The 20,907-nt window shown below is 30.0% G+C and overlaps 5 protein-coding genes across 15 annotated transcripts; 2 read left to right on the plus strand and 3 right to left on the minus strand.

The window, feature by feature from the left end:
• Positions 1 to 167: 167 nt before the first annotated feature.
• On the minus strand, positions 168 to 3,869 carry LOC100881591 (SANT and BTB domain regulator of class switch recombination). Of its 6 annotated transcripts, none has more exons than XM_076533083.1 (9): positions 3,539 to 3,869; positions 2,585 to 3,299; positions 2,108 to 2,488; positions 1,775 to 2,041; positions 1,413 to 1,707; positions 1,038 to 1,266; positions 687 to 927; positions 440 to 621; positions 168 to 370 (listed from the first exon to the last, which is right to left on the minus strand). In XM_076533083.1, the coding sequence occupies exons 1-9, from the start codon at positions 3,621 to 3,623 to the stop codon at positions 258 to 260; spliced, it is 2,508 nt and encodes an 835-aa protein (XP_076389198.1). In that variant the 5' UTR covers positions 3,624 to 3,869; the 3' UTR covers positions 168 to 257. The 6 variants fall into 6 exon arrangements, with proteins under 6 accessions (XP_076389198.1, XP_012153803.2, XP_012153802.2 ...); XM_012298413.2 differs by having other exon boundaries at positions 2,585 to 3,311; XM_012298412.2 differs by having other exon boundaries at positions 168 to 621.
• A 197-nt stretch (positions 3,870 to 4,066) lies between these two features.
• LOC100881699 (rabankyrin-5) lies at positions 4,067 to 14,675 on the plus strand. 3 transcript variants are annotated; one of them, XM_012298424.2, is made up of 15 exons: positions 4,067 to 4,357; positions 4,468 to 4,567; positions 4,632 to 4,821; positions 4,892 to 5,001; positions 5,078 to 5,337; positions 5,423 to 5,572; positions 7,946 to 8,349; positions 8,433 to 9,146; positions 9,257 to 9,529; positions 10,100 to 10,541; positions 10,633 to 10,830; positions 10,934 to 11,174; positions 11,245 to 11,500; positions 11,573 to 13,279; positions 13,351 to 14,675. In XM_012298424.2, the coding sequence occupies exons 2-14, from the start codon at positions 4,564 to 4,566 to the stop codon at positions 11,700 to 11,702; spliced, it is 3,372 nt and encodes a 1,123-aa protein (XP_012153814.1). In that variant the 5' UTR covers positions 4,067 to 4,357; positions 4,468 to 4,563; the 3' UTR covers positions 11,703 to 13,279; positions 13,351 to 14,675. The 3 variants fall into 3 exon arrangements, with proteins under 3 accessions (XP_012153814.1, XP_003700308.1, XP_076389196.1); XM_003700260.3 differs by having other exon boundaries at positions 4,067 to 4,353; XM_076533081.1 differs by lacking the exon at positions 4,067 to 4,357 and adding an exon at positions 4,372 to 4,390.
• Positions 5,590 to 7,406, minus strand: LOC105664322 (uncharacterized). Of its 2 annotated transcripts, XM_076533105.1 has the most exons (5): positions 7,108 to 7,406; positions 6,943 to 6,995; positions 6,433 to 6,642; positions 6,132 to 6,314; positions 5,590 to 6,061 (listed from the first exon to the last, which is right to left on the minus strand). In XM_076533105.1, exons 3-5 carry the CDS (start codon positions 6,485 to 6,487, stop codon positions 5,781 to 5,783), a joined length of 519 nt encoding a protein of 172 aa, XP_076389220.1. In that variant the 5' UTR covers positions 6,488 to 6,642; positions 6,943 to 6,995; positions 7,108 to 7,406; the 3' UTR covers positions 5,590 to 5,780. The 2 variants fall into 2 exon arrangements, with proteins under 2 accessions (XP_076389220.1, XP_012153812.1); XM_012298422.2 differs by lacking the exon at positions 6,943 to 6,995.
• On the minus strand, positions 11,920 to 12,538 carry UQCR-11 (Ubiquinol-cytochrome c reductase 11 kDa subunit). Its single transcript, XM_003700207.3, has 2 exons — positions 12,399 to 12,538; positions 11,920 to 12,195 (listed from the first exon to the last, which is right to left on the minus strand). Exons 1-2 carry the CDS (start codon positions 12,492 to 12,494, stop codon positions 12,022 to 12,024), a joined length of 270 nt encoding a protein of 89 aa, XP_003700255.1. The 5' UTR covers positions 12,495 to 12,538; the 3' UTR covers positions 11,920 to 12,021.
• Set1 (SET domain containing 1) lies at positions 14,522 to 20,902 on the plus strand. Of its 3 annotated transcripts, none has more exons than XM_076533075.1 (11): positions 14,522 to 14,655; positions 14,751 to 14,964; positions 15,276 to 17,032; positions 17,105 to 17,380; positions 17,457 to 17,768; positions 17,841 to 18,116; positions 18,189 to 18,823; positions 18,919 to 19,552; positions 19,628 to 19,849; positions 19,924 to 20,181; positions 20,594 to 20,902. In XM_076533075.1, the coding sequence occupies exons 3-11, from the start codon at positions 15,308 to 15,310 to the stop codon at positions 20,765 to 20,767; spliced, it is 4,512 nt and encodes a 1,503-aa protein (XP_076389190.1). In that variant the 5' UTR covers positions 14,522 to 14,655; positions 14,751 to 14,964; positions 15,276 to 15,307; the 3' UTR covers positions 20,768 to 20,902. The 3 variants fall into 3 exon arrangements, with proteins under 3 accessions (XP_076389190.1, XP_003700256.1, XP_076389189.1); XM_003700208.3 differs by having other exon boundaries at positions 14,536 to 14,675; XM_076533074.1 differs by lacking the exon at positions 14,522 to 14,655 and having other exon boundaries at positions 14,817 to 14,964; positions 15,270 to 17,032.
• Positions 20,903 to 20,907: the final 5 nt, after the last annotated feature.

Raw genomic sequence — 20,907 nt, forward strand, 5'->3', positions numbered from 1 at the left:
AAGTACTACGACATTATATATAAATATTTTTTGTATTCTATTGATTTTATTCAAAACTCTGAAATAAATTAAATAGAACAAGCAAATAACTCTAAAGTATTAAAAGAAATCTTACAAGGGATAACATTTGGTATTCTATCTAAAAATTTAGTTTCAATTATAAGAAATTTTAATAACGTTTTCATTTAATATATATGACATCATTTAAAGAATGTGCAACACAAGACATTTAGTAGAAATTATTCTAGGCTGTGTATTTATAATTTACTTGATTTCATACGTAGAAAATACTTTCCTGTTATATTTTTACTTTTATAAGATTGATTCAATTGATCACGAAACTCTGCTTCCAATCTCATGTAAGTTCCGCCTATTATTACAGTATTAATTACATAAATAATATATACATTTATTAAAATATAACATTTATAAAACATACCATTTAATTGTCTTTTTATTCGATTATGTTTATTAGATGATTTTAATAAAGCAGAAGTACCAGCAGATACTCTTTTTGTTAACAATGCTATCATTTGTGAAGTTGCACCTTCCTCAAAATCCCGTTGGTTGTCTTGGTTGTGTCTTATATTTAAATCACTATTCCAAGATCGGTTATTGTTTCTAAAATTGTTTCTATGTTAATAATATGACAGTAAAATTACATAAATTTCTTACATGTTTATTACCTCCACACGTTTTGGTTCTTTAACCTTTTTTTAATCATATCTTTGGATTTTGGGAAAGACCCTGCTTCTGATTCTTCGCTGCAATATGATTCTTCATCGATACTACTATCTTCATAAGGTGTGATACCATCATCTACTTCGCTATCAGTGATTGAAGATGAAGTGTCAGTTGTAACAGAAACCTGTTGACGAATTTTTTGTAACGGCTTTTGACGAAATCCTGAACCGCTCCAAATTTTTCCTATATATTGATTAATTAAAAATAAATATTATTTCATTCAAAGAAGTTTGAAATAAATCATGAATTGTTTAAATAAATACAGTAAAATATACTTTTAAATACTGATTTACCTAAAAGTCCGAGTTTCGGTCGCTGCGGTGTCAGTTCTATGCCAACCCACCACATTAGGTCTTTACACATTAATTTTCCTGGTTGAAGAGATAAATCACGAGCAACTAATCTAGTAATTTTTTCTGGAAAAAATAACTGTGGTGGTTCCACAGCTATTACTTCTTTATGTACTGTAAGGATGTTTAATACATTTACATCCTTTTGTGTCCTGATATCTGGAATATGTTCCTAAATAAAAAACAAATATAAGCAAAAATTTAGCAAGTGCAATTACTAATAACAATTTTAAATATTACTAATACTTAATAATTAAATACATATTGTAATAATCCTATTTTTAAATAAGAAACATAATTATACTTACAAATACATACCCTGTACGTACAGCCTTCATAACTCGGTAATACTTCAAATTTATATGCTCGTTGACTACAACACGGATATCTGCCTAAAGGAAATGGTATTGATCGTTGTTGTTCATTGATAAAAAATTGTGGAAGTTCTGCATGATAACAGCACCAATCAAACTGATGAATTGGAAAATATATATCACATTGTGTACAAAACAAAAAGTGACAATCGCCCCATAGTCTCCAATAAACTTTACGCCAAGAACGTAATTCCGTCCGCAGAGTAACAATATAATCATTTAATGTCCATGTTAAGTCTCTAAATAATTTAGATCTTATTATATTTCTAAATGTTACAATTCTAAATGTAAAAATCATTATCATACCTTACATGATTACTATAGATATTTCCATGGCTATCAATTTTCATCATGTTTGGAATACATGGCACATAATTAGAAACTGATTGAATAATACATTTGCCGCATTTGATGCATTTAAACAATGTAGCTAAAGAACTGTAGTGTCCCTTTTTGTTGTCTGGCATTACTTCAGCTAGAGATATAATCAATTTACAAAACAATTTACTTTGAATTTTATCCTTTTTATCTCTTAAACCCTCTACCTCTTCATTTGTAAAATGTTCTACTAATCTAAAAGAAATTATTTATATAGATTTTTATTAAATATAAAAAAAACTGTATACATGTTAAGATTACCTTGTTAGTAGATTATCATCTAAACTAGGTAGAACCATTGATGTTTTTAATACATCAGACATGTTATCATGGCAGTATTGTAAACAATTCTCTAAAAGTGGTTCCATTTGTAAAAATGATGCAGATACCATTATTGGAATAACATTACCAGTTTCCAAAACTGGCCATTCTGATTTTTTTATGATGTCTTTTTTAACCCATCTCATTAACCAGTCGAAAATTGTAATGTCACAATGTACAGATATATCTATTTCTTCTAATTTTTGACCTGCTGTCACATCAGCAAAATAACGCATTTTTTGAATAAGAAGTTTTTGAGGACAATGGAAATTCTTTTTAATATTTTTTTCCTCATCACAAACATGAATTTCCACTTCATTTCTGCATAGAATAAATTACTATTAATTCTATAAAAAATAATTGTTAATAAAAATATTAATTGCATTTTACATTGTCATTAATTACTGAAATACTTACTCTATTAATTTTTTATTCTGTTTACATTTATCTTTTTCTTTCTCCTTATGTGATATATTTGTAATTGCTCTTGCTTCAATGTTATTACCTAACGAATTACTTTTTCTCACTTCTGTATTTATAATAGCTTTTTTTATGATGGGCTGTGATATAACAGGTTTTGGAATCATATATGGTAATACTGAATCTAATAAGCCTTCATGCAAAACATCACTTAAATTTGTCTTCATTAGTGCTATTAAAATATTTTCTGTCATGTCTATGGATCTTGCAATCTTTGTGTCTTCCATGCACAGCACATTTTGTGCAGTTTGATTACATTTCTCAGAACTGACTGTTGAATTTTGATTACATGTATATGCTTGTTCATTTTGAAGTTGTATATTTGAAGATATGATAGAGTGCATAGAGTTTTTAACATTGATATCATATGCCTCAAACAAAATTTCTTCCACTATATTAGAATTTTTATTTTCCTGCATGACATTACTATTAGTACAGTTTTCATCTGTCACATTATAATTTGGTACCTCAAAGTGTAAATCAACTTTTGCTAACTTGTTCCAATCTAGCTTGTTCTGCACACTTAATATCGCACTTATATTTTCACAGTTATCATTCACTCGATATGCAACTTTCATGAATTCAAAAAACATTCCAATTGATAATTTTGAATGATTATAATCTTGAAATTTATGAAGTATCTCTGATAAATCTGAAACACATTCTTTGTTATATTATTGGTTAAATTAATCAATATTAGAAGAATAATGTAATCAATATGTGAGCACTAACATTTGTTTTCATTCAATTTATATTTATTTGGAAGATACTTACTATAAAAATTATGTAACAAAAATTGCAATCAAATGAAAAAAAATAAATGTGAAGGTATTATATTAACTGCTATGATCTGAAGTTGTGCAATATATAAATTTATTGAATTGTAAATACCTTCTTTAGTTGTTGAAGAGGATATTCCAAATAATTTATATTCACTTTTTTTTAAAGCAAGATTATTAGTTTCATTAATTTCCATTTCGTTTAAAATTTAATGAACTGTTTATGAAATAATTATGTATGTTCTCTAAGGATCAAACATTTGTTCATTTTTTAATTTTACAATAAATATCTTTGATAATTTTGATAGAACTTATAACTGTATGTCATCATAGATACAATATTTATTTAACATTTGATTAAATTATTTCATTTTACAATATATTTTATATAATGCACGGTGTTGTATGAAATCACTTTCAATTGTTGTTGATTGTTGTCAACCAGTTGTCAATCATACATTCTCGATCATAAATCTAGGGATTGCTAGGGATGAAACGAAGAGCGCATGCGTGTCGCCAGGCAAAGCTAACATGGGACAATTTGCCATCTAGGGGGTATACTTTCGTCTGACAGGGATTGTAACTAGTTATAGACTAGGGAAGTAATCTGTATCACATATTTCTAGTAACGTCACGAATTTGTAATAATATCATCACCATTTTTGATGGACTATAATTAAACAAATCCGTAGATTAAATACAATCTACAAAGTGAATTACATATTTAATATTCTTAAAAGTCGTGTGGTGAAAATACCGGTTCTCTCCAACACCATTAAGATCAAAGTTTAAACCTTTTTTTTTGTTTTAGAAATTTTTGGATCTTTCAAAAGTATGATCACAGTTTTTTTGTAGAATGAAAATACATATACATGTGTATAATAATATAATGTATATAATACAGTGAAGTATTTGCGGACGTATCATGTAGGTATAACAGATTTGATTTATATGTCATTTACGTGTAAGAAAAACTTCGATATTATTTTTAGAAGTATGTTTTTAAAAATTTTTATCAAATATTTTTTCTCATTTGCATAGGAAATGGATCGTCCAAAACAAATATAAATTAGAGTGAAACCGTGAACATGCAATAATTTGTATACTTAATAGAAGAATATAATTGCTTCTGTAATTATGGGTAAGTTAATAAATACTTATTTATAAGTTAACTAGCTGCTTTCAATTTCATCACTGTATTTTAGAAGATGCTATGGAAGCGCAAAAGTGGCAACAGCATTTATCTTTATTGCGAGAGCAATATGTTAATTTATATAACACGAACACTGAACTTCAACGTGAATATGCTATCGCTACTGCAAACAAACAAGATTCTGGATTTATTGGAAGACTCTTGACAATTATAGCGTCACTATATGGTCAACATCGATACAGGTTTGAAATCTTTTTAGTTTCTAACTTTATATTGTTAACATTTCCATTAATAGACATTATTATTTTATAGTGATGTAATTATTAAATTAAAGGATCAAGAAATACCAGCACATAAATTTATATTATCTGCTAGAACAGATTTTTTCAGTAATTCAATGCTGACTGATGTAACTACATTAGGTAAATAGTTAAATAAATAACAGGAGGACATAATTAAGCTTATATATTAAATATAATACGAAATACATGTTGGTAGATTGGACTCATTTAGATACTCATGTTGGCTCAGTGTTATTAAAATGGATATATATGGGAAAAGTTTCTCAAGAAAATTTAACAGTGGATCTGATGAAAGCAGCCTCTAGTTTTCAATTAACAGAATTAGTTGAACATTGTGAGAAATATTTAATTGGAACTGTAGGACTTAAAGATTGCGTACAATTGTATGCTATTGCTGAAGAATTAGGTACTCAAAGATTAAAAGAACACTGTAGTTCTTTAATTTCAGCACATTGGGTAAGATAAATATTTAGCAATACTTATCATATTATAAGATATTTATTACTATATGTATTAGTTCATTCAAAATTTATGTATATAGGAAGATTTGAGTGGAGAAGATTTTAAAGAAATGCCTGGATCTTTATTATACAAATTGCTGCAAACAAAAAGTAAATATCCATTACACGCTGCTATTAGATTGATGAGAGAAGATGTGGTGTTTTTGTATTTAGTGGAAAATGATGCAGGGGTAAGTTAAAAACTTAATTTTCTTTTATTACTTATGTATATTTATCACATGTTCACTATATTTTTAAATATAATAATTGAATGATCAGTAACATTATCAGAAAAAAAGAGTATTCCATTAAAGTCATTAATATTTTTCATATCACTTTTAAAACATCTTAATATATTCTAATGGTTTTTTAATCTTATTAAGTACAAAAATTGAAGGTTTATAGTATTTCTGTAAATAGTAATATCACTGTTAGTAAAAATATATGATAAACGTTCATAGTTTTCATTGACTGTGATGAATTGCATAAATGGAAACTGCAAAAACAATATTCCGGTGGACCTGCCGGGGCTCCTCTATCTTCACCAATAAAACAACCTTCTTCATAAGCTGATTTCACAATTTCTTCGTCATCTTTCCATTCATTATTTACATCATTGTAAATGGGAATCATGCTCTTTTGAAGTGCACAATCTCTTTCTACAGTTGTTATTACAGATGCTGTGAAAAATGATAAAGTAATGAGTACAAAAATATATCAGATATATTTTAAAAAATTATAAATACATACTTTTAAACTTATAATAAATAGTTTTTTTCCTGCAAAGCGTTGATGAGGGACAATAAACTTGAAATCTAGAACTTCCATCAAATTGTGAACATAATAGATTAGTTTCATCAATTCCTGGTTGTGATGCAAAACATTTGAAGCACGTAATATTTGCAGTTGCAGGTTTTATTATCATATTTAACACTATCAAGCATTTAAAAAGATTTGAATCATATTAAAAATATTCTAATGTATCAGGTACTAAGATAAATAAATATCAATTTTTAAAGACAATATTAAAATAACTTAAATAGGTACATACATAGAAAACATGCAGTAATTAATATGATCTTATTTGATGTTGTTTGGAAAGCCATCTCATTTATATCCAAACAATAATCAATTATTATCAAAATATTTATATTTATTTTTTTAATAAAATTACGTGTTTTAAATATTATTTACAATTTTTATCACAATTTATGTTTATATTTCTTTCTTATATTCTTATTATTACTGTCATTTTACAAACCTAAAACATTTTAATTAATTAAACATTATGTTCATTAAATATTATAAATAAGTTATATAAAACTAGCACCAATTGTCAAATACATTTTAATTATTATATTTGTTTAAATATAATTAATTAAATAAATAACAATTCTTTAAACACTAAATTATTACTTATGATTATTTGTCAATTTTACAAATTTTAACATTATTTTAACATAAAGAATAGTTAATAGAATAAATATTACAAGAAAATAGTTAAAATATTAACTAAACAAATATGTAATTAGAAATATTCGTTTTGGGTGAAAAAACTTACAGGTCTAATTCAAATTGTAAACAAATATCAGACTTGAAATCATAGTTAAACTTCTGAAAATTATATAAAATTATAAATCTACTTTCAACAATCGATTATCGAATAAAACATATTCAATAAAACACTTTCACTAATCTCTAATAAGACTAATTTATGAACATTCACCAAATGTCACATTGCGGTAATAAAATGTTGGTTAACTGCTTTCTTTGTTCGGCGTGAAAATGCACTATTTTGATCGGAAGCTGAGTGTGGTTAACTGACTGTTTTATGCGCCACGTCATGATTTTTCTGTCCTTTATAAACTGCTCTTTCTGATTTATCAGAATGTAATCTTCATATTCCTTTCCGTTTGCGATTTTGACGGTGTTATATGGTCCTTATTAATTAACTATGTAGGTATCACTAATACGAGCACGTACAAGCATCCGTTAGACGTGTGCGCAGCGTTATTACGCAGAATTACAAAGTATCCAGTGATTCTCAACCAATTATTTAAATTTCATATGATTTAAAAATTCAAAATCAATTTCATTTAAATCTACTTTCATAAATACTTTTTTTGATTTTATGAAAATTGTTTACAGAATTTTAGCAATATTCTATTATCTATTATTAAATAAATAATGAAAATGTTCGGGGCCGTTGCGCATAAGTGAATAAATTATTTACTGTACAAAGATAACTAGTTAGAGATAATATTTTGATTGATTATATGTATAATAAAAATTATTTTTGTGGCAGTAAAATTTAAAAATCATATAATTGCGCATTGTATAGCTTCACATTATATTACCGTATTGTATTGTGTTGCATTATATTGCTGCGCATTATATTACCGTTCATTATATTATTTCAAGTTATATCATCGTGTTGTATTGCACCGCATTATATCGCTACACATTCCATTGCCATATAGTATATGTTGTTAAATAAATATATTAAACCACAAAAAATTTAATAATGTATACTTTATTAATCATCTTGTATTTACGATTTTCAGTTATCCAAAGCCGTTAATGCACTTGATCATAAAGGAGAAATGCCATTGGAAGTTGCTTTGAAAACGTGTCAACCATCGTTAGCGCGTACTTTAGTTAAACACGGAGCTGATTTAAATGCAAAAGATTCCAAAGGTCTTACTTTGCTCCAAGCTGCTATTATCAAAGGAGATTCTTATTCGGCAGAATTTATAATAGAACAACTACAAAACAGTGGTAATATACAACCTCTATGTGAGCCAGTAAAACTTATTGGAAATACACGGGACCTAAAACATTCTGAAGAACTCGATGGATGCACTGTTTTACATTTGATAACAAAACATAGTTCAGAGAATATGTTGGCGATTGCGTCTCGATTGCTTCAAGCTGGTATTGATCCCAATTTACAGAATTATAAAGGATGGTAATTTATTAATTAATAAGATTTTATTACTAAATTCTTATCAAAAGTAATGTACAATTAATTTATTGTATTTATTCTTGTAGGACTGCCTTACATAACTGTATACAAGAAAGGAACGAACCATTATTTGATATTTTGATAGAATGTACAGATATAAATTTAGATAAAACTACTAATGATGATGATACTCCATTGTGCATTGCAGTAAAAATAGATCCATTCAGCCAATTTTTTGCTAAAAAACTTTTAACCAAAGGTGTGACTTCTAATCCTATATATAAAAATACTGGAGACACTTTGCTACATGTTTTAATAAGAGAATATAAAGAAGAAGCAGCACTATTTTTGATTGATCATTGTAAACATAATTTGATGAAAAAGAATAATGAGGGATATTCAGTTTTACATGAAACCTGTAAAGTTGGTTCTAGAAGTTTGACACAAGCTTTATTGAAAAGTGGTCTTCCAGTAGACGAAATCACGTTTTCTACCGGTGATGCGCCGATACACATTGCTGTAACAAATTTATACTTTGATATCGTAGTAGAATTATTAAATGCACCTAATTCAAATACTCAGTTAAATTTAAAAAATAATGCGAATGAAACACCTCTGAGTTTAGCTATTAAAGCTCCATTCAAAAAGGGTAAAGATATTGTTTTAGCTTTAATAAAAGCTGGAGCGAATATCAACGAATTTAATAAGGAAGGCTTAACATTATTACATCAAGCAATATTAAAAGAAGATTCAGCTACAGCAATCTTTTTATTAGAAAATGGTGCGGATATGAATGCAAGGTGATTAATATTACATACAGTATTAATTATTTTAAAAAGAATTGTATATAATTAATTACAAATGTAGTACTATTTAACCCATTGTGTGGTATTTAAATCTTTTAACTTAGGACTGCAAATGGAGAGACTCCGTTGCAACTTTCTGTACACTGTAGACTAGGTGAAGTTGTAGAAGCTCTTTGTAAAAGAGGTGTGGATACTTCTATAGGATGTCCATTATGGGATGCATTGGATTCAGATCAAGAAGATATAGCATCTATTCTAGTTAAGTATGGAGCTGATACAGATTGTTGGGGTCCTGGTCCAGATGGTTGTCAACAAACGTTATTACATAGAGCAATTGATGATAATAAAGAGGATATTGCACAGTTTCTTATAAGAAGGTATGCACCAAATAGTAATATAAAATTACAGTAATTTTTTAATTATAAGATGTTGGAATAAATGGATTAAAATCTAAGGACAAAATTACAAGATATTATATTTCGTCGTATATTTTTTATTAATTTTTTTACAAAACAAAATATATAACAAAATTCAAATATCAAATCAAGAAACAGAGAACATAGCTTTATGGACGTACAGTTAAAATAATTTCAATACGAACATGAGATGTTTGGGAAATTCTTTCGTCCATTCCCTGGAAGACGGTCGACGGATGATCTGGCTGTTGTCTCTTTCGAGGAGGGACCTAGAAACTAGTTCCCATATTCTCCTGTGCTGTAAAAGATATCCGAAAGCTAGTTTTCATATTCCCTTTATTCTAATGGGCAGCCGATGTGATTTACCTCGTTCTCTCTCAAAAGAGCACGGAACAAAATTTTACGATCGCTATCGTGAGATTATATGGCATTGTTGCTAATGAGCTGCGGTCCACAAACTCGCTATCATTTTTTAGAAAATTCTTGTTGTCCTCTCGTTGATGCTATTATAATGTAATATTAATTTTTTAGTGGTTGCGATTTGAATGCTCCAAGAAGACTGGGTCCAGATGGTGCAGGAGGTGATGAAGCAAAAGATGAATGTACTCCGTTACACTTATGTTGTCAATGGGGTTTGGAACAAGTTGTGCAAACACTTATTGAACATGGTGCAGATGTGAATGCTAGAGACATAGAAGGCAAAACTCCAGTTCACGTAGCCATACAAAATCAGCATTCACAAATTATATCTCTGTTACTCTGTCATCCAAACATAGATTTAAATAAACGAGATAAAAAGGGCTTAACACCATTTGCAACAGCTTTGACATATAGGAATAACAAAGCTGCTCAAGCAATATTGGAACGATTACCTAAAGCTGCTGAACAGTACGACAATAAGGGTAGAAATTTTTTACATACTGCTATTCAAAAGAATGACATGGAAAGCATTTTATTTTTATTATCTATTCAGGTAAGTACGAAATACGCAATTTTTATAACCATTATACATATTGATTTAATTCATGTATTTTTAATTTTAAACGAAATAACTGCTCTTGCAGGTAGATGTAAATTCCAGAGTTCATGATGTTACACAAACTCCACCTTTACATCTTGCTGCAATATCTGGAAATGAAATGTTAGTGCGAAGTTTAATTCTGGCTGGTGCACGTGTTAATGATACAGATGCAAACAGAAATACTGCATTGCATGCTGTTGCAAAAGCAGGACATGCTGCAGTTGCATCTGCCTTATTACAGGTAATACACAATTATACATATACATAATTTAATATACATATACAATTGTATAATATAATTGTATATTCATATAATTAATTTAACCGTTTTTTCTCTTTTTCAGAACAATATTAATTTTGACGCAATAAATGCAGACGGCGATAATGCATTACATGTTGCAGTAAGAGAAGGTCATGTATCAGTAGTAAGAACACTTTTAACTGAATGTACACTAGACGCAGAAGCAGTTAATCTTAAAGGTAGAAATCCTTTACATGAACTAGCTAGATGCGGCAAAGATAATGCAGCAACTATATGTGAATTGTTTTTGGAATGTATGTCACAATACCCAGTGAATAATGCAGGTAAAAATATTTTATTTCAACATATTCAGTAACTATTTCAAACTAAATTATAATAAATATTCTGTTTAAGACTTGGATGGCAATACTCCATTACTAATAGCTTATATGAAAGGTAATGGTCAACTTTGCCGTACACTGGTAAAAGCTGGTGCATGTTTAGGATCTATGAATAAAGAAGGCATTACAATTTTTAATTACCAAGTAGCAACGAAACAGTTACTGTATAGATTACTAGACTCATTAACACAAGAAGCACCTTGGGCTGATAAAGATCTCTGTTTGGAATGTGGTACAAAATTCTCTCTCACAATGCGAAAACATCACTGGTACAGAAACTGACACATATTATATATAACTTATATGTTTATAAAACTAACTTTTTTTTTTACTTTTTTTAGCCGTCACTGTGGTCGAATTTTATGCAATAAATGTTCTGGTCAAGATGTTCCAATTGTAAAATTTGGATTGAATAAACCAGTGCGTGTTTGTGCAGTATGTTTTGATGTATTACAAGTAGGTGCTGAATAAGATAAGACTTGAATAAAGAAAACATTCATATGTAAATAAAATAAATGTCATTCCATATATGTTTCTTATAAGGAGTAAACCAAAAGCTTTTATATAATTCTATATTAACCATATTGTAATTCATTGTATTATATAATTCCTCTTGTTGAAATTTTGTTAAATTTATAGCTCTTAAATTTTAAATACAGATAAAGGAAATATAAACAAAAATTAATACTTACTAATAAATTACCATTTATTCCTAATATTGTATGTCTACAACATAATGATTTACAGGATTTTTTTAACAAATATGATACATTATGAATGATTCATGACCTTATTTAAGTAAACTGAATAATTTTTCTGAAACACAATGATCTACGCATTCTACGTAATCAATTAATTCTTCAAGACAATTTTCTTCTGTCTCAGAAGCTGAATTAACACGGTCATTACATGTAGTTAATCTCTCTTGCATTTTAACACATTTAGCTTGTTGTGAACATTTTTCCTAAAAAACAAATACATATTTTAATTTTAAATTTATTAGATACTTGAATTTTTTTTTAAATGTTATTTATTACAAGCACAATAATTAAAATACTTTTAACATGTGCCAATTTTTATTAGTATTATTCTTTTAAAATAGATTATGAATAAAAATGGGATGGATTATCCGGTAAATACAAGTATTATATAATAATTTTTACTTACTCGAAGTCGTTTTTGATGATCGACTAATTCTCCTTCGTCGTCGTCAGCCTTTACAGTTGGAATATAACGTTTAAAGAAGCTTTGAAAAAAAGACATCTCTTTTAAACAATTTTTCTTTCAGTTTAACGTAGATATTTTAAATTAACTTAAAACATATACTGAATTGCTAATGTAGAAATGCAAAATTTTACAGTCACAAAATACGGACTAGCTGGTTGTGTCACAGATATACTATAGGTTAGGTTTAATCTTTGCATTCGAGATAATAGTTCGTTCCACGATAGATCGTCCTCAATCGCGCATCTAGACTAACTTCAGTAGGCTCCTCGTCGTACTCATTTTGCTCTGTTAGTTATACATATACAGAGTGGATAAATATATGTATAGCAGGAAAAGTATAGAAAAGCTCGAAGGGAGATAGGTAATTATGAAAAAACGTTGAAATTATAGAAAGTAAAAGACTACTGAGTATATCCATACATTTTTTGTCAGAAACATTTTTTTGTATCGTTCATGTTTCTCAAGATATTTGAGTATTATCAGACTTTTGGCTTACTCGGTATATGCTTGGCATCAGAAATGTTTTAAAGGCGCATACTCGCAGTGTTGGGCACTACCATACGCGTATGATACGCGTTACCCCTAGTAACAAAGTATACGCGAGCCAATCAGAGCTAACATGCGTAGAATAAGTGAAAGCTTGTCGTCTGATAAGTATAATAAATTTCTCCGAAAGATCGCGCTTCCATAATGTATCTTATTTTACTCCAGAAACCATACTCTATTTTTTATACTTCATGAATATGCGCCCTCTTTCGAATTATTGGTTTACTAATATATAACCCTTTGTTGTTAATTTATGTAAATAATGGAAATGACAGGTATTTTCGTTTTTGAATTCATTTATTGCTGTACATGTATTCGTCGAAGATAGACAAATATTTTTTTTCAGCTATGAAGGAAAGTAAGGTCTTTAAATTGCAAAAATTGTAATTTCTGGAATAAGACAAATCATGTGTAACCTCGAAAGTAAAAACTAAATCTAACCTATAAACATGTTCATTTTTATTTTAATGTAAATAATATACAAATATTTTCGAAGTTTCAAGCTTTTTAAATTCTCAAATTATTTAATTTCCAAATCCTAAAATTTTCAGGAATCTAAATATCTAAGTTTTCAATTTTGTAAAAGTTTACATTTTTTCATTCCCATACTTCCATAGCTCAAATTCGTAAATTTTTAAATCTTTAAATTTTAAGGTCAGTTTTTCGAAATTTTTAAATTTAAATATAGGGTTGATAGGCAACAACAAAAGTTTACTATGTACATTAAATGGGATAGAGATAACAGCTTGCAATTTGAATTGTAGGGGTATAGGTCGACTGATGGTAGGGGGATGCATTCTTTAGCGGTGGGGATTATGTTGGTGTGCGCTTGGTCTTGCTTGACGTATGCGCACGATAATGCGCAATTTTCTTTAGAAGCAGAAAGTTGATTTGCCAATAGGTCGTATGAAAATTCTCTTAGATCAAGACTGACCAATACGTGCATTTAATGCTACTCATTGTATGAGAAGATTTTCAACAATTATTTTGCAATACCGTTATTAAGCATTAATTATCTTTGTAAATTATTGGTAAATAGACAAAATGCCAGTAATAGGTGAAATTTTCAATAATTCTTTCAACGCTACTAAAATTTGTGGATCAAAACAGAATAGGATACGAAAAAAATGTTACATATTTGGCTCAGTTGCACGCTTGGATGTTTCTTTCGGGTACTTTTAGCACGATAACATTTTTCATAATATACTACGAATATTGTCTTACGAATAAGAAAAATATTTAGTTCCATTGAAAATATTCGTATCATTTGTTTAGTAAAAATGATTAAAAGAACCGTCATGCTCTTTGCAACAAGGATGGCGTCATCCGAAACTGTTCACGTAGTTTTATCAAAGTAATGAACTCGTTAACGTACGGTAAACGTATTCTTGTATTGAATTAAAGTGAAATAAGTTTCGCTAAATTAGTTAGTTACCACACCGTCGTTCGCGATACCGATTGTAACTCGATAAAAATTAAGAAAAACCAGGGTGCAGTGCGTTGTACTAGCAGTCAAACATTGAAGTAGTTTTGCGCTGGTGTGTCGGAAAGGTAGTATCAATAAACCTCTATATTTTTTACGAAGAACAATATCAACGAGGAACAAAACAGAATGAAATATCGAAGCTAATGCAAAAACGACGTCCACGTAGTAAATACAATTATATACAAGCAAGTTGGAAATTACAAATTTTTGAAAAAACCGGGACGTATTTGTATAAAATTTAAGGATTGTATTTCCCGTAGAAAAAGACACTGCTCTGCTGGAATTTGTACAACAGAATAAATTTTAAAGACGTGATACACAAAATTTTTTTCACGAAATGGTTGTCACGTCGTTTATTCACACAAAAGTTCAACCTAAAGTTTTTGAAACGTTTGAGGTTATGTATTATTGAAACATGAATTTCTTGTATTCATAAGCAAAGCGATTCATTGGGGAAACGAAATCAATCTGGTCGTAAGTTAAACAAACTTGTTATCATATATTATGTTACATATACTGTTTCATGAATTTATATTTTTGAATATATGTTTTAATCTTCTTTCATTAGTTTGTTTATTCATAATTCTAATTGTTTAACTGTTTAATAATTTTAACATTTTATATACTACAATTATACAGTAGAATTTAAAAAATTATAAACAGAAATATGATTCTATAAGCGATAAGTTGATCTTATTTTTTCGTATTGTCATTGTAACATGATATACTTATGTATTATTCAGTTTTTAATATTTTAATCTTTTATTATCAAATTTTATGTGTAGCAAGTTACGTGAGTGGATGATGCTTGGAGGCAATGAACGGAATGGAGAGACATGGGCATGGACATGGACATTCGCATGCACATTCGCATCGTCATCGACATTCACATGGAAGTTTGCAAAATGCATCACAAAATTCCAGTCAGTCATCAAAACATAGCCACGCTCATATACCGCATTCACAAAAAGATACGTCTGCTGTCCAAACACCTCAAAAGCCAAGAAATTATAAGTTGCTAGTTGATCCATTTTTGGTCAAAGGTGCTACAAAATTATACAGATATGATGGCATGGTTCCAGGAGATCCAACTTACCCTGAAGTTCAACCACGAGACCCTAGATCACAATTGACAAGAATTTGGACTCGTTTAGAACAACTTGACTTACCTGTACCTAGGTTTAAAATTGACTCCAATTATTGTGGTGAACCTCCTCCACTTGAAGTGACATTTTGCCATTTAAATGACAATATTGATAAAACTTTTTTATCAGATATGGTTCAGAAATTTGGAGCTGTGGAGGAACTCATTGTTTATTATCATCCGTTGACCAATAAGCATCTTGGAATTGCAAGGGTGGTGTTTGAAAGTACGAAAGCTTCGAAAGCTTGTGTAGAAAAATTAAATAATACATCTGTGATGGGTAAAGTTTTAAGAGTATTTCTTGATGCATTTGGGGATGAATGTAAAAAAATTTATGATGAATTAACTGCAGAAAAGAAACCAGAAAAGAAAATAGAAAAAGAAATAAAATCTGAGAGTGAACAAGAGAAACAAACACCGATAGAAAAAATTATTACAGAAGAAAGGGATGATTTTAAAAGTAGCAAAAAAATGGTACCAAGTATAGAAAAATCAAGAGATACATATACAGAAAACTCAAGATATAGCAAGTATCGAGATTATCCCACTCCTAGTGGTAGTACTGGAAGTGATTTAGGCTACGGTACTGCACCTAGTGAACTAAATTATTCTAGCAATTATTCTCAAAACTCTACTCCAGCTACAAATTATGATTTTTACTATAGTGGTTATCACCATCAACCTCCAAATAATTATTTGCCAAGTATGCCTCAAAGTGTGTCTCAAAATCTTTCGATACAACAAAATTCTGGTATGTGGTGGGGAAATAATACAGGAACAGCAAATTATGCATCATCTTCTATGTGGCCCGTTCAACATGGAACAAATTTAGATAATTCTAATTCTAATGTAGCTCCAATTTCCAAGGCTTCTAATATAAAAATACATCACACTCCAAAAAAAGAAAAGGAAAATCAAAATATTACAAAAAATTCATCTAGAGATTCACCAGTGGAGACACGTAAAACGTTAGACTTGGATACCAGAATTGCTATGTTACTAAAAGACAAGGCAGGGGGAATGGCACCTCCGTTTCTACAATTTGGTAGTGATTCAGAAGACGAAAAGAAATCTGTCAATGCAGATAATGAAATGCTCTCAGAACCACCAAGTCCCTTTCTATCTCATGAAACGTACAAATCGTGTTTTGAAAAAGTGAGAGAAAGAAATAAAGAACAATGGAAAGTGCATGAAAATAGCATTAATCAGTTTTCTATTGATGAAGAACTAGGTAGTGTGATAAGTTCAAGTGAAGATGAAGCTTTGTTGGGAAGTTACAGCCCTGCACCAGATGAAATTGAACCTGAACCACCAAAAGAACCACCGCCTCCACCTCCACCTGATGATGATAGAATGTCATTAAGTCCGTTAAGTTCAGGGGATGAAAAGATTGAAGAGGTAAAACACATATTGTAAAGCACATGTCAAATATAATTATTCATTTACATATTTTATGATTTAAATACTTAGGTTATAGCTCAAACAGAACCTACAAGCCAGTTGTACCCTGGAACTGGTTATCCTGGACATATAACTCACTATCCTGCCAATGATATGTATCATTGGCCACGACCAGCACAATATCCATACCCCTATGGGGCAACATATTTACAAAGTCATTACCAACCAAACACTACATCATTTTCTGGAACAGTAGGAAATCATCAAGGAACAAATTATTATCCATCTTTTCAATCAAGATTGCACGCGATGGCAAATCATAATATTACAAAAGATAATCCACAGGTATGTGTAATAATACATACAAATGTTTATGGGTTTATTACTCAATCAATACAAATTTAATTATTGAACATTTTAGGCTCCTACTATTAATGGAGTATTAAACAGAGTTGTAAATGAACTAAAGCAAATTTTAAAAAAGGATTTTAATAAAAAAATGATCGAGAATACTGCGTTTAAATTGTTTGAAGTATGGTGGGATGAAAAGAAATCTGAAAAAAGTCAAAATCAGGGAGGTGATAATGTTACTATTAATAATAGTAATAAGGAAGAAGGCTCAAAACCTCAGGGATTATCACTATTATTAGAACAGGCAACTCCACTTGGATTTAATTATGATGGATTTGGTTTGGGCATTAGAGCTAGCATGCCAAAGATGCCTTCTTTCAGGGTAAAATTCTAATTTTCATCATGTATGATCTTTTATATTATAAAATTATTGTAATTAATGTTTATCTTTTAGCGTAAAATTAAAGCTCCAAGCCCATTACCACAAGATGAAGATAGCCGTCAATCTGACCATGGAGATACTGAAATTATAGAAAGCGATAGTGATCTTGATTTAGCATCTGTACAAAAAATTGAAAGGCCAATTACTTCTCTTCCAAGTATTTCTTCATCTTCATCGTCATCAGCATCTAGTGAAAGTAGCAGTGAAGAAATCAGTTGTAGTGAATCTTCTAGCAGTTCCAGTGATAGTTCTGACGAAGAAGTATGTTCTGCGAACTATGAAGATGAGGTATATAATTATAATTATCTTAATAAATATTTATTTCATATAATTATGTATGAAAATAATCTTTACTTTCAGCAAGATACAGACAGTCGTATGTCAGATCATCGACCCCTTGCTTGCAATAGTGAAGATCCTGATATTTTAACAGAGCTTGCTATTCAACGTTCATTAGATTGTCCAACTCCAACTGGCAGAGAAACACCAATTCCTGATATTAAGATAAAAGATGGAATTTCAAATGAGTTTCCGCAGTGTGATAATGAAGCTAGCCCTATACCATCTCCACTGAGATATGAAAGTGATAAGGAAGAAAGTGAAAATGCAAATGAAAAATCTGTCAATGAAGAAAATCTTGAAAAACCTGTGATCGTAAAAGAAGATACTGTAACAAAGGACATTGAAGATGAAACACAAAAGAGAGTACAGAGTACACATATTTTAATGATACCAGGAAAACAAGAATCATGTGATATGCAAAAAATGGAAAATTCTGCGGCGGAAGCTTTAATAACGTTAGCTGGTCAAGATAATATTATAAGACATAGAAGTCCGGGACCTGTACAACCAAATATTATTAGAGCTCTTCAAACTATGTCTGCAAAATACATTAACGATGAACCCATATTAAAAGAATCAGAAAAAATTGAGATGTTTAGTGAAATACCAACCACTGATTCAGAGGAGGAGAGCTTAGAAATTAGAAGGCTAAGGTTTGTAAACTCATGTAATATACGCGTGAATATGGTTATCATATATTTTCATAACTGAAGTAATGTAACAAGTCACACTGTTTTGCATTGATTAGGTATCAAGCTGAAACTGAGCTACGACTGAATGGTCAACAGAGTCCAAACTTGCAAGCTTCTCAGGTATTCATGGAACATTCGTATTCGTTACCACCGACACAATCAGAAATTGCAAAGGCTGTGCTTCGTGCACCTCCGGCGCCAATAAAACCTGTAAAAATGAAACCTCCAAAAATGATGAAGTTGGTAAAGGGCAAAGACAAAACTCATAAAGTAGAAAAGAGGAAATATAACAAATATAGCAAGATGCATACTCATCAGAATCATGAAGGAGAAAAAGAAAATATTGAAAATGAATTTGTTTATCAAAAATATCCGAAAAAAGTGGATGAACCAACAGTAACATATAAAGAACGTGATTTAATGTCCGAAATGGCTATTTTATATGAATTTCTAACTAGAGGAATAGATGCGGAGGATGTGGAATATTTAAGACGAAGTTATGAAGCTTTGTTAGCCGATGATAGTCAAGGTTATTGGTTGAATGATACGCATTGGGTCGATCATCCACCAACAGATCTTCCAAGTCCTGCAAAACGAAGAAAACGGGATGAACTCAGATTACATACTAGTGGAAGCGCGAGAACGGAGGGATATTATAAAGTTGATGTACGAGAGAAAGCTAAACATAAGGTATGATTCCATAAATTGATTTTACATAAGATGATTAACTATTTGCTTAAAATTATTAAAAATATATTTTTATAGCATCACTATGCACAAAGCATACAGCGCAGTAATGATGTGGAAGATAGTAATGGTCCTTATGCTGGAGGTGATGGAACAATGAATGGTCCAAAGAATAATACTAAAACCTTAACCGGTAAAATGCAAGCTTTATCTCGAGAAGCTCGAAGTAATCAACGTCGATTATTAACGGCCTTCGGTATTGACACCGATAGTGATCTTCTTAAGTTCAATCAACTGAAAGTAAGCTTTTAATTATTTACTTATAAATTTTTGCGCTTAATTTTTTAAATATTGTATTTATTTTATATTTACAGTTTAGGAAAAAACAATTGAAATTCGCTAAATCTGGGATACACGATTGGGGCTTATTTGCTATGGAACCAATTGCAGCCGATGAAATGGTTATTGAGTACGTTGGCCAAATGGTTAGGCCAGTTGTTGCTGACTTAAGAGAGTCTCAGTATGAAGCTACCGGTATTGGAAGTTCTTATCTTTTCCGCATCGATTTAGATACAATTATTGATGCAACGAAGTGTGGAAATTTAGCACGGTTCATTAATCATAGCTGCAATGTAAGTATTGTAACAAATATTCACATTTTCAATGTTAAAAGGCAGGGATGGGCAACTGTATCTGCTACGTCTTCCTTAAGTTCTTCTTAGACTAGAACTGGGAGTTTCAAAGAATTGAAAGTCATAAAATTTCAAAATGTATGGCCTTAAAATAACTAGAGTTTTTAAATTTTTATGTCTCGAAATTTTAAAGCTAAAATCGTAAGTCCTAGAATTCCTAGGCTCTTCTTAGGTTTTTACTAAATTCTCTTAAGATTAAGAATGGGAATCTTAAAGTTCCAGGATCGAACTCCTTAAATTTTATCTAAGATCACCTTGAACGTGCATGTTAATGTTTATGAGCTTTCTATTAGACACTTGATCTATCCATCGCTACTGTAAGAAGGTTATATATTTTGTATTGTTTTTTCAGCCGAATTGTTATGCAAAAGTAATTACGATCGAAAGTCAAAAGAAAATTGTAATCTATAGTAAACAACCAATAGGAGTTAATGAAGAAATTACATACGATTATAAATTTCCATTGGAAGATGATAAAATCCCATGCTTATGTGGCGCTCCTCAGTGTCGGGGTACTCTAAATTGAATCGTTCATAAAACTATATTGTTCATCCCTTTTTCCTGTCTTCTACATTTCATCACACTCCACTCATATTTTTGTAAATATTTCCCCATGTAAACATTTTATAAAATGCAATGGAAAAATGCTAAATTATGTTAATATGT

Source organism: Megachile rotundata, chromosome 6 (assembly GCF_050947335.1).
Source record: "Megachile rotundata isolate GNS110a chromosome 6, iyMegRotu1, whole genome shotgun sequence".
Classification (NCBI taxonomy): Eukaryota; Metazoa; Arthropoda; class Insecta; order Hymenoptera; family Megachilidae; genus Megachile; species Megachile rotundata.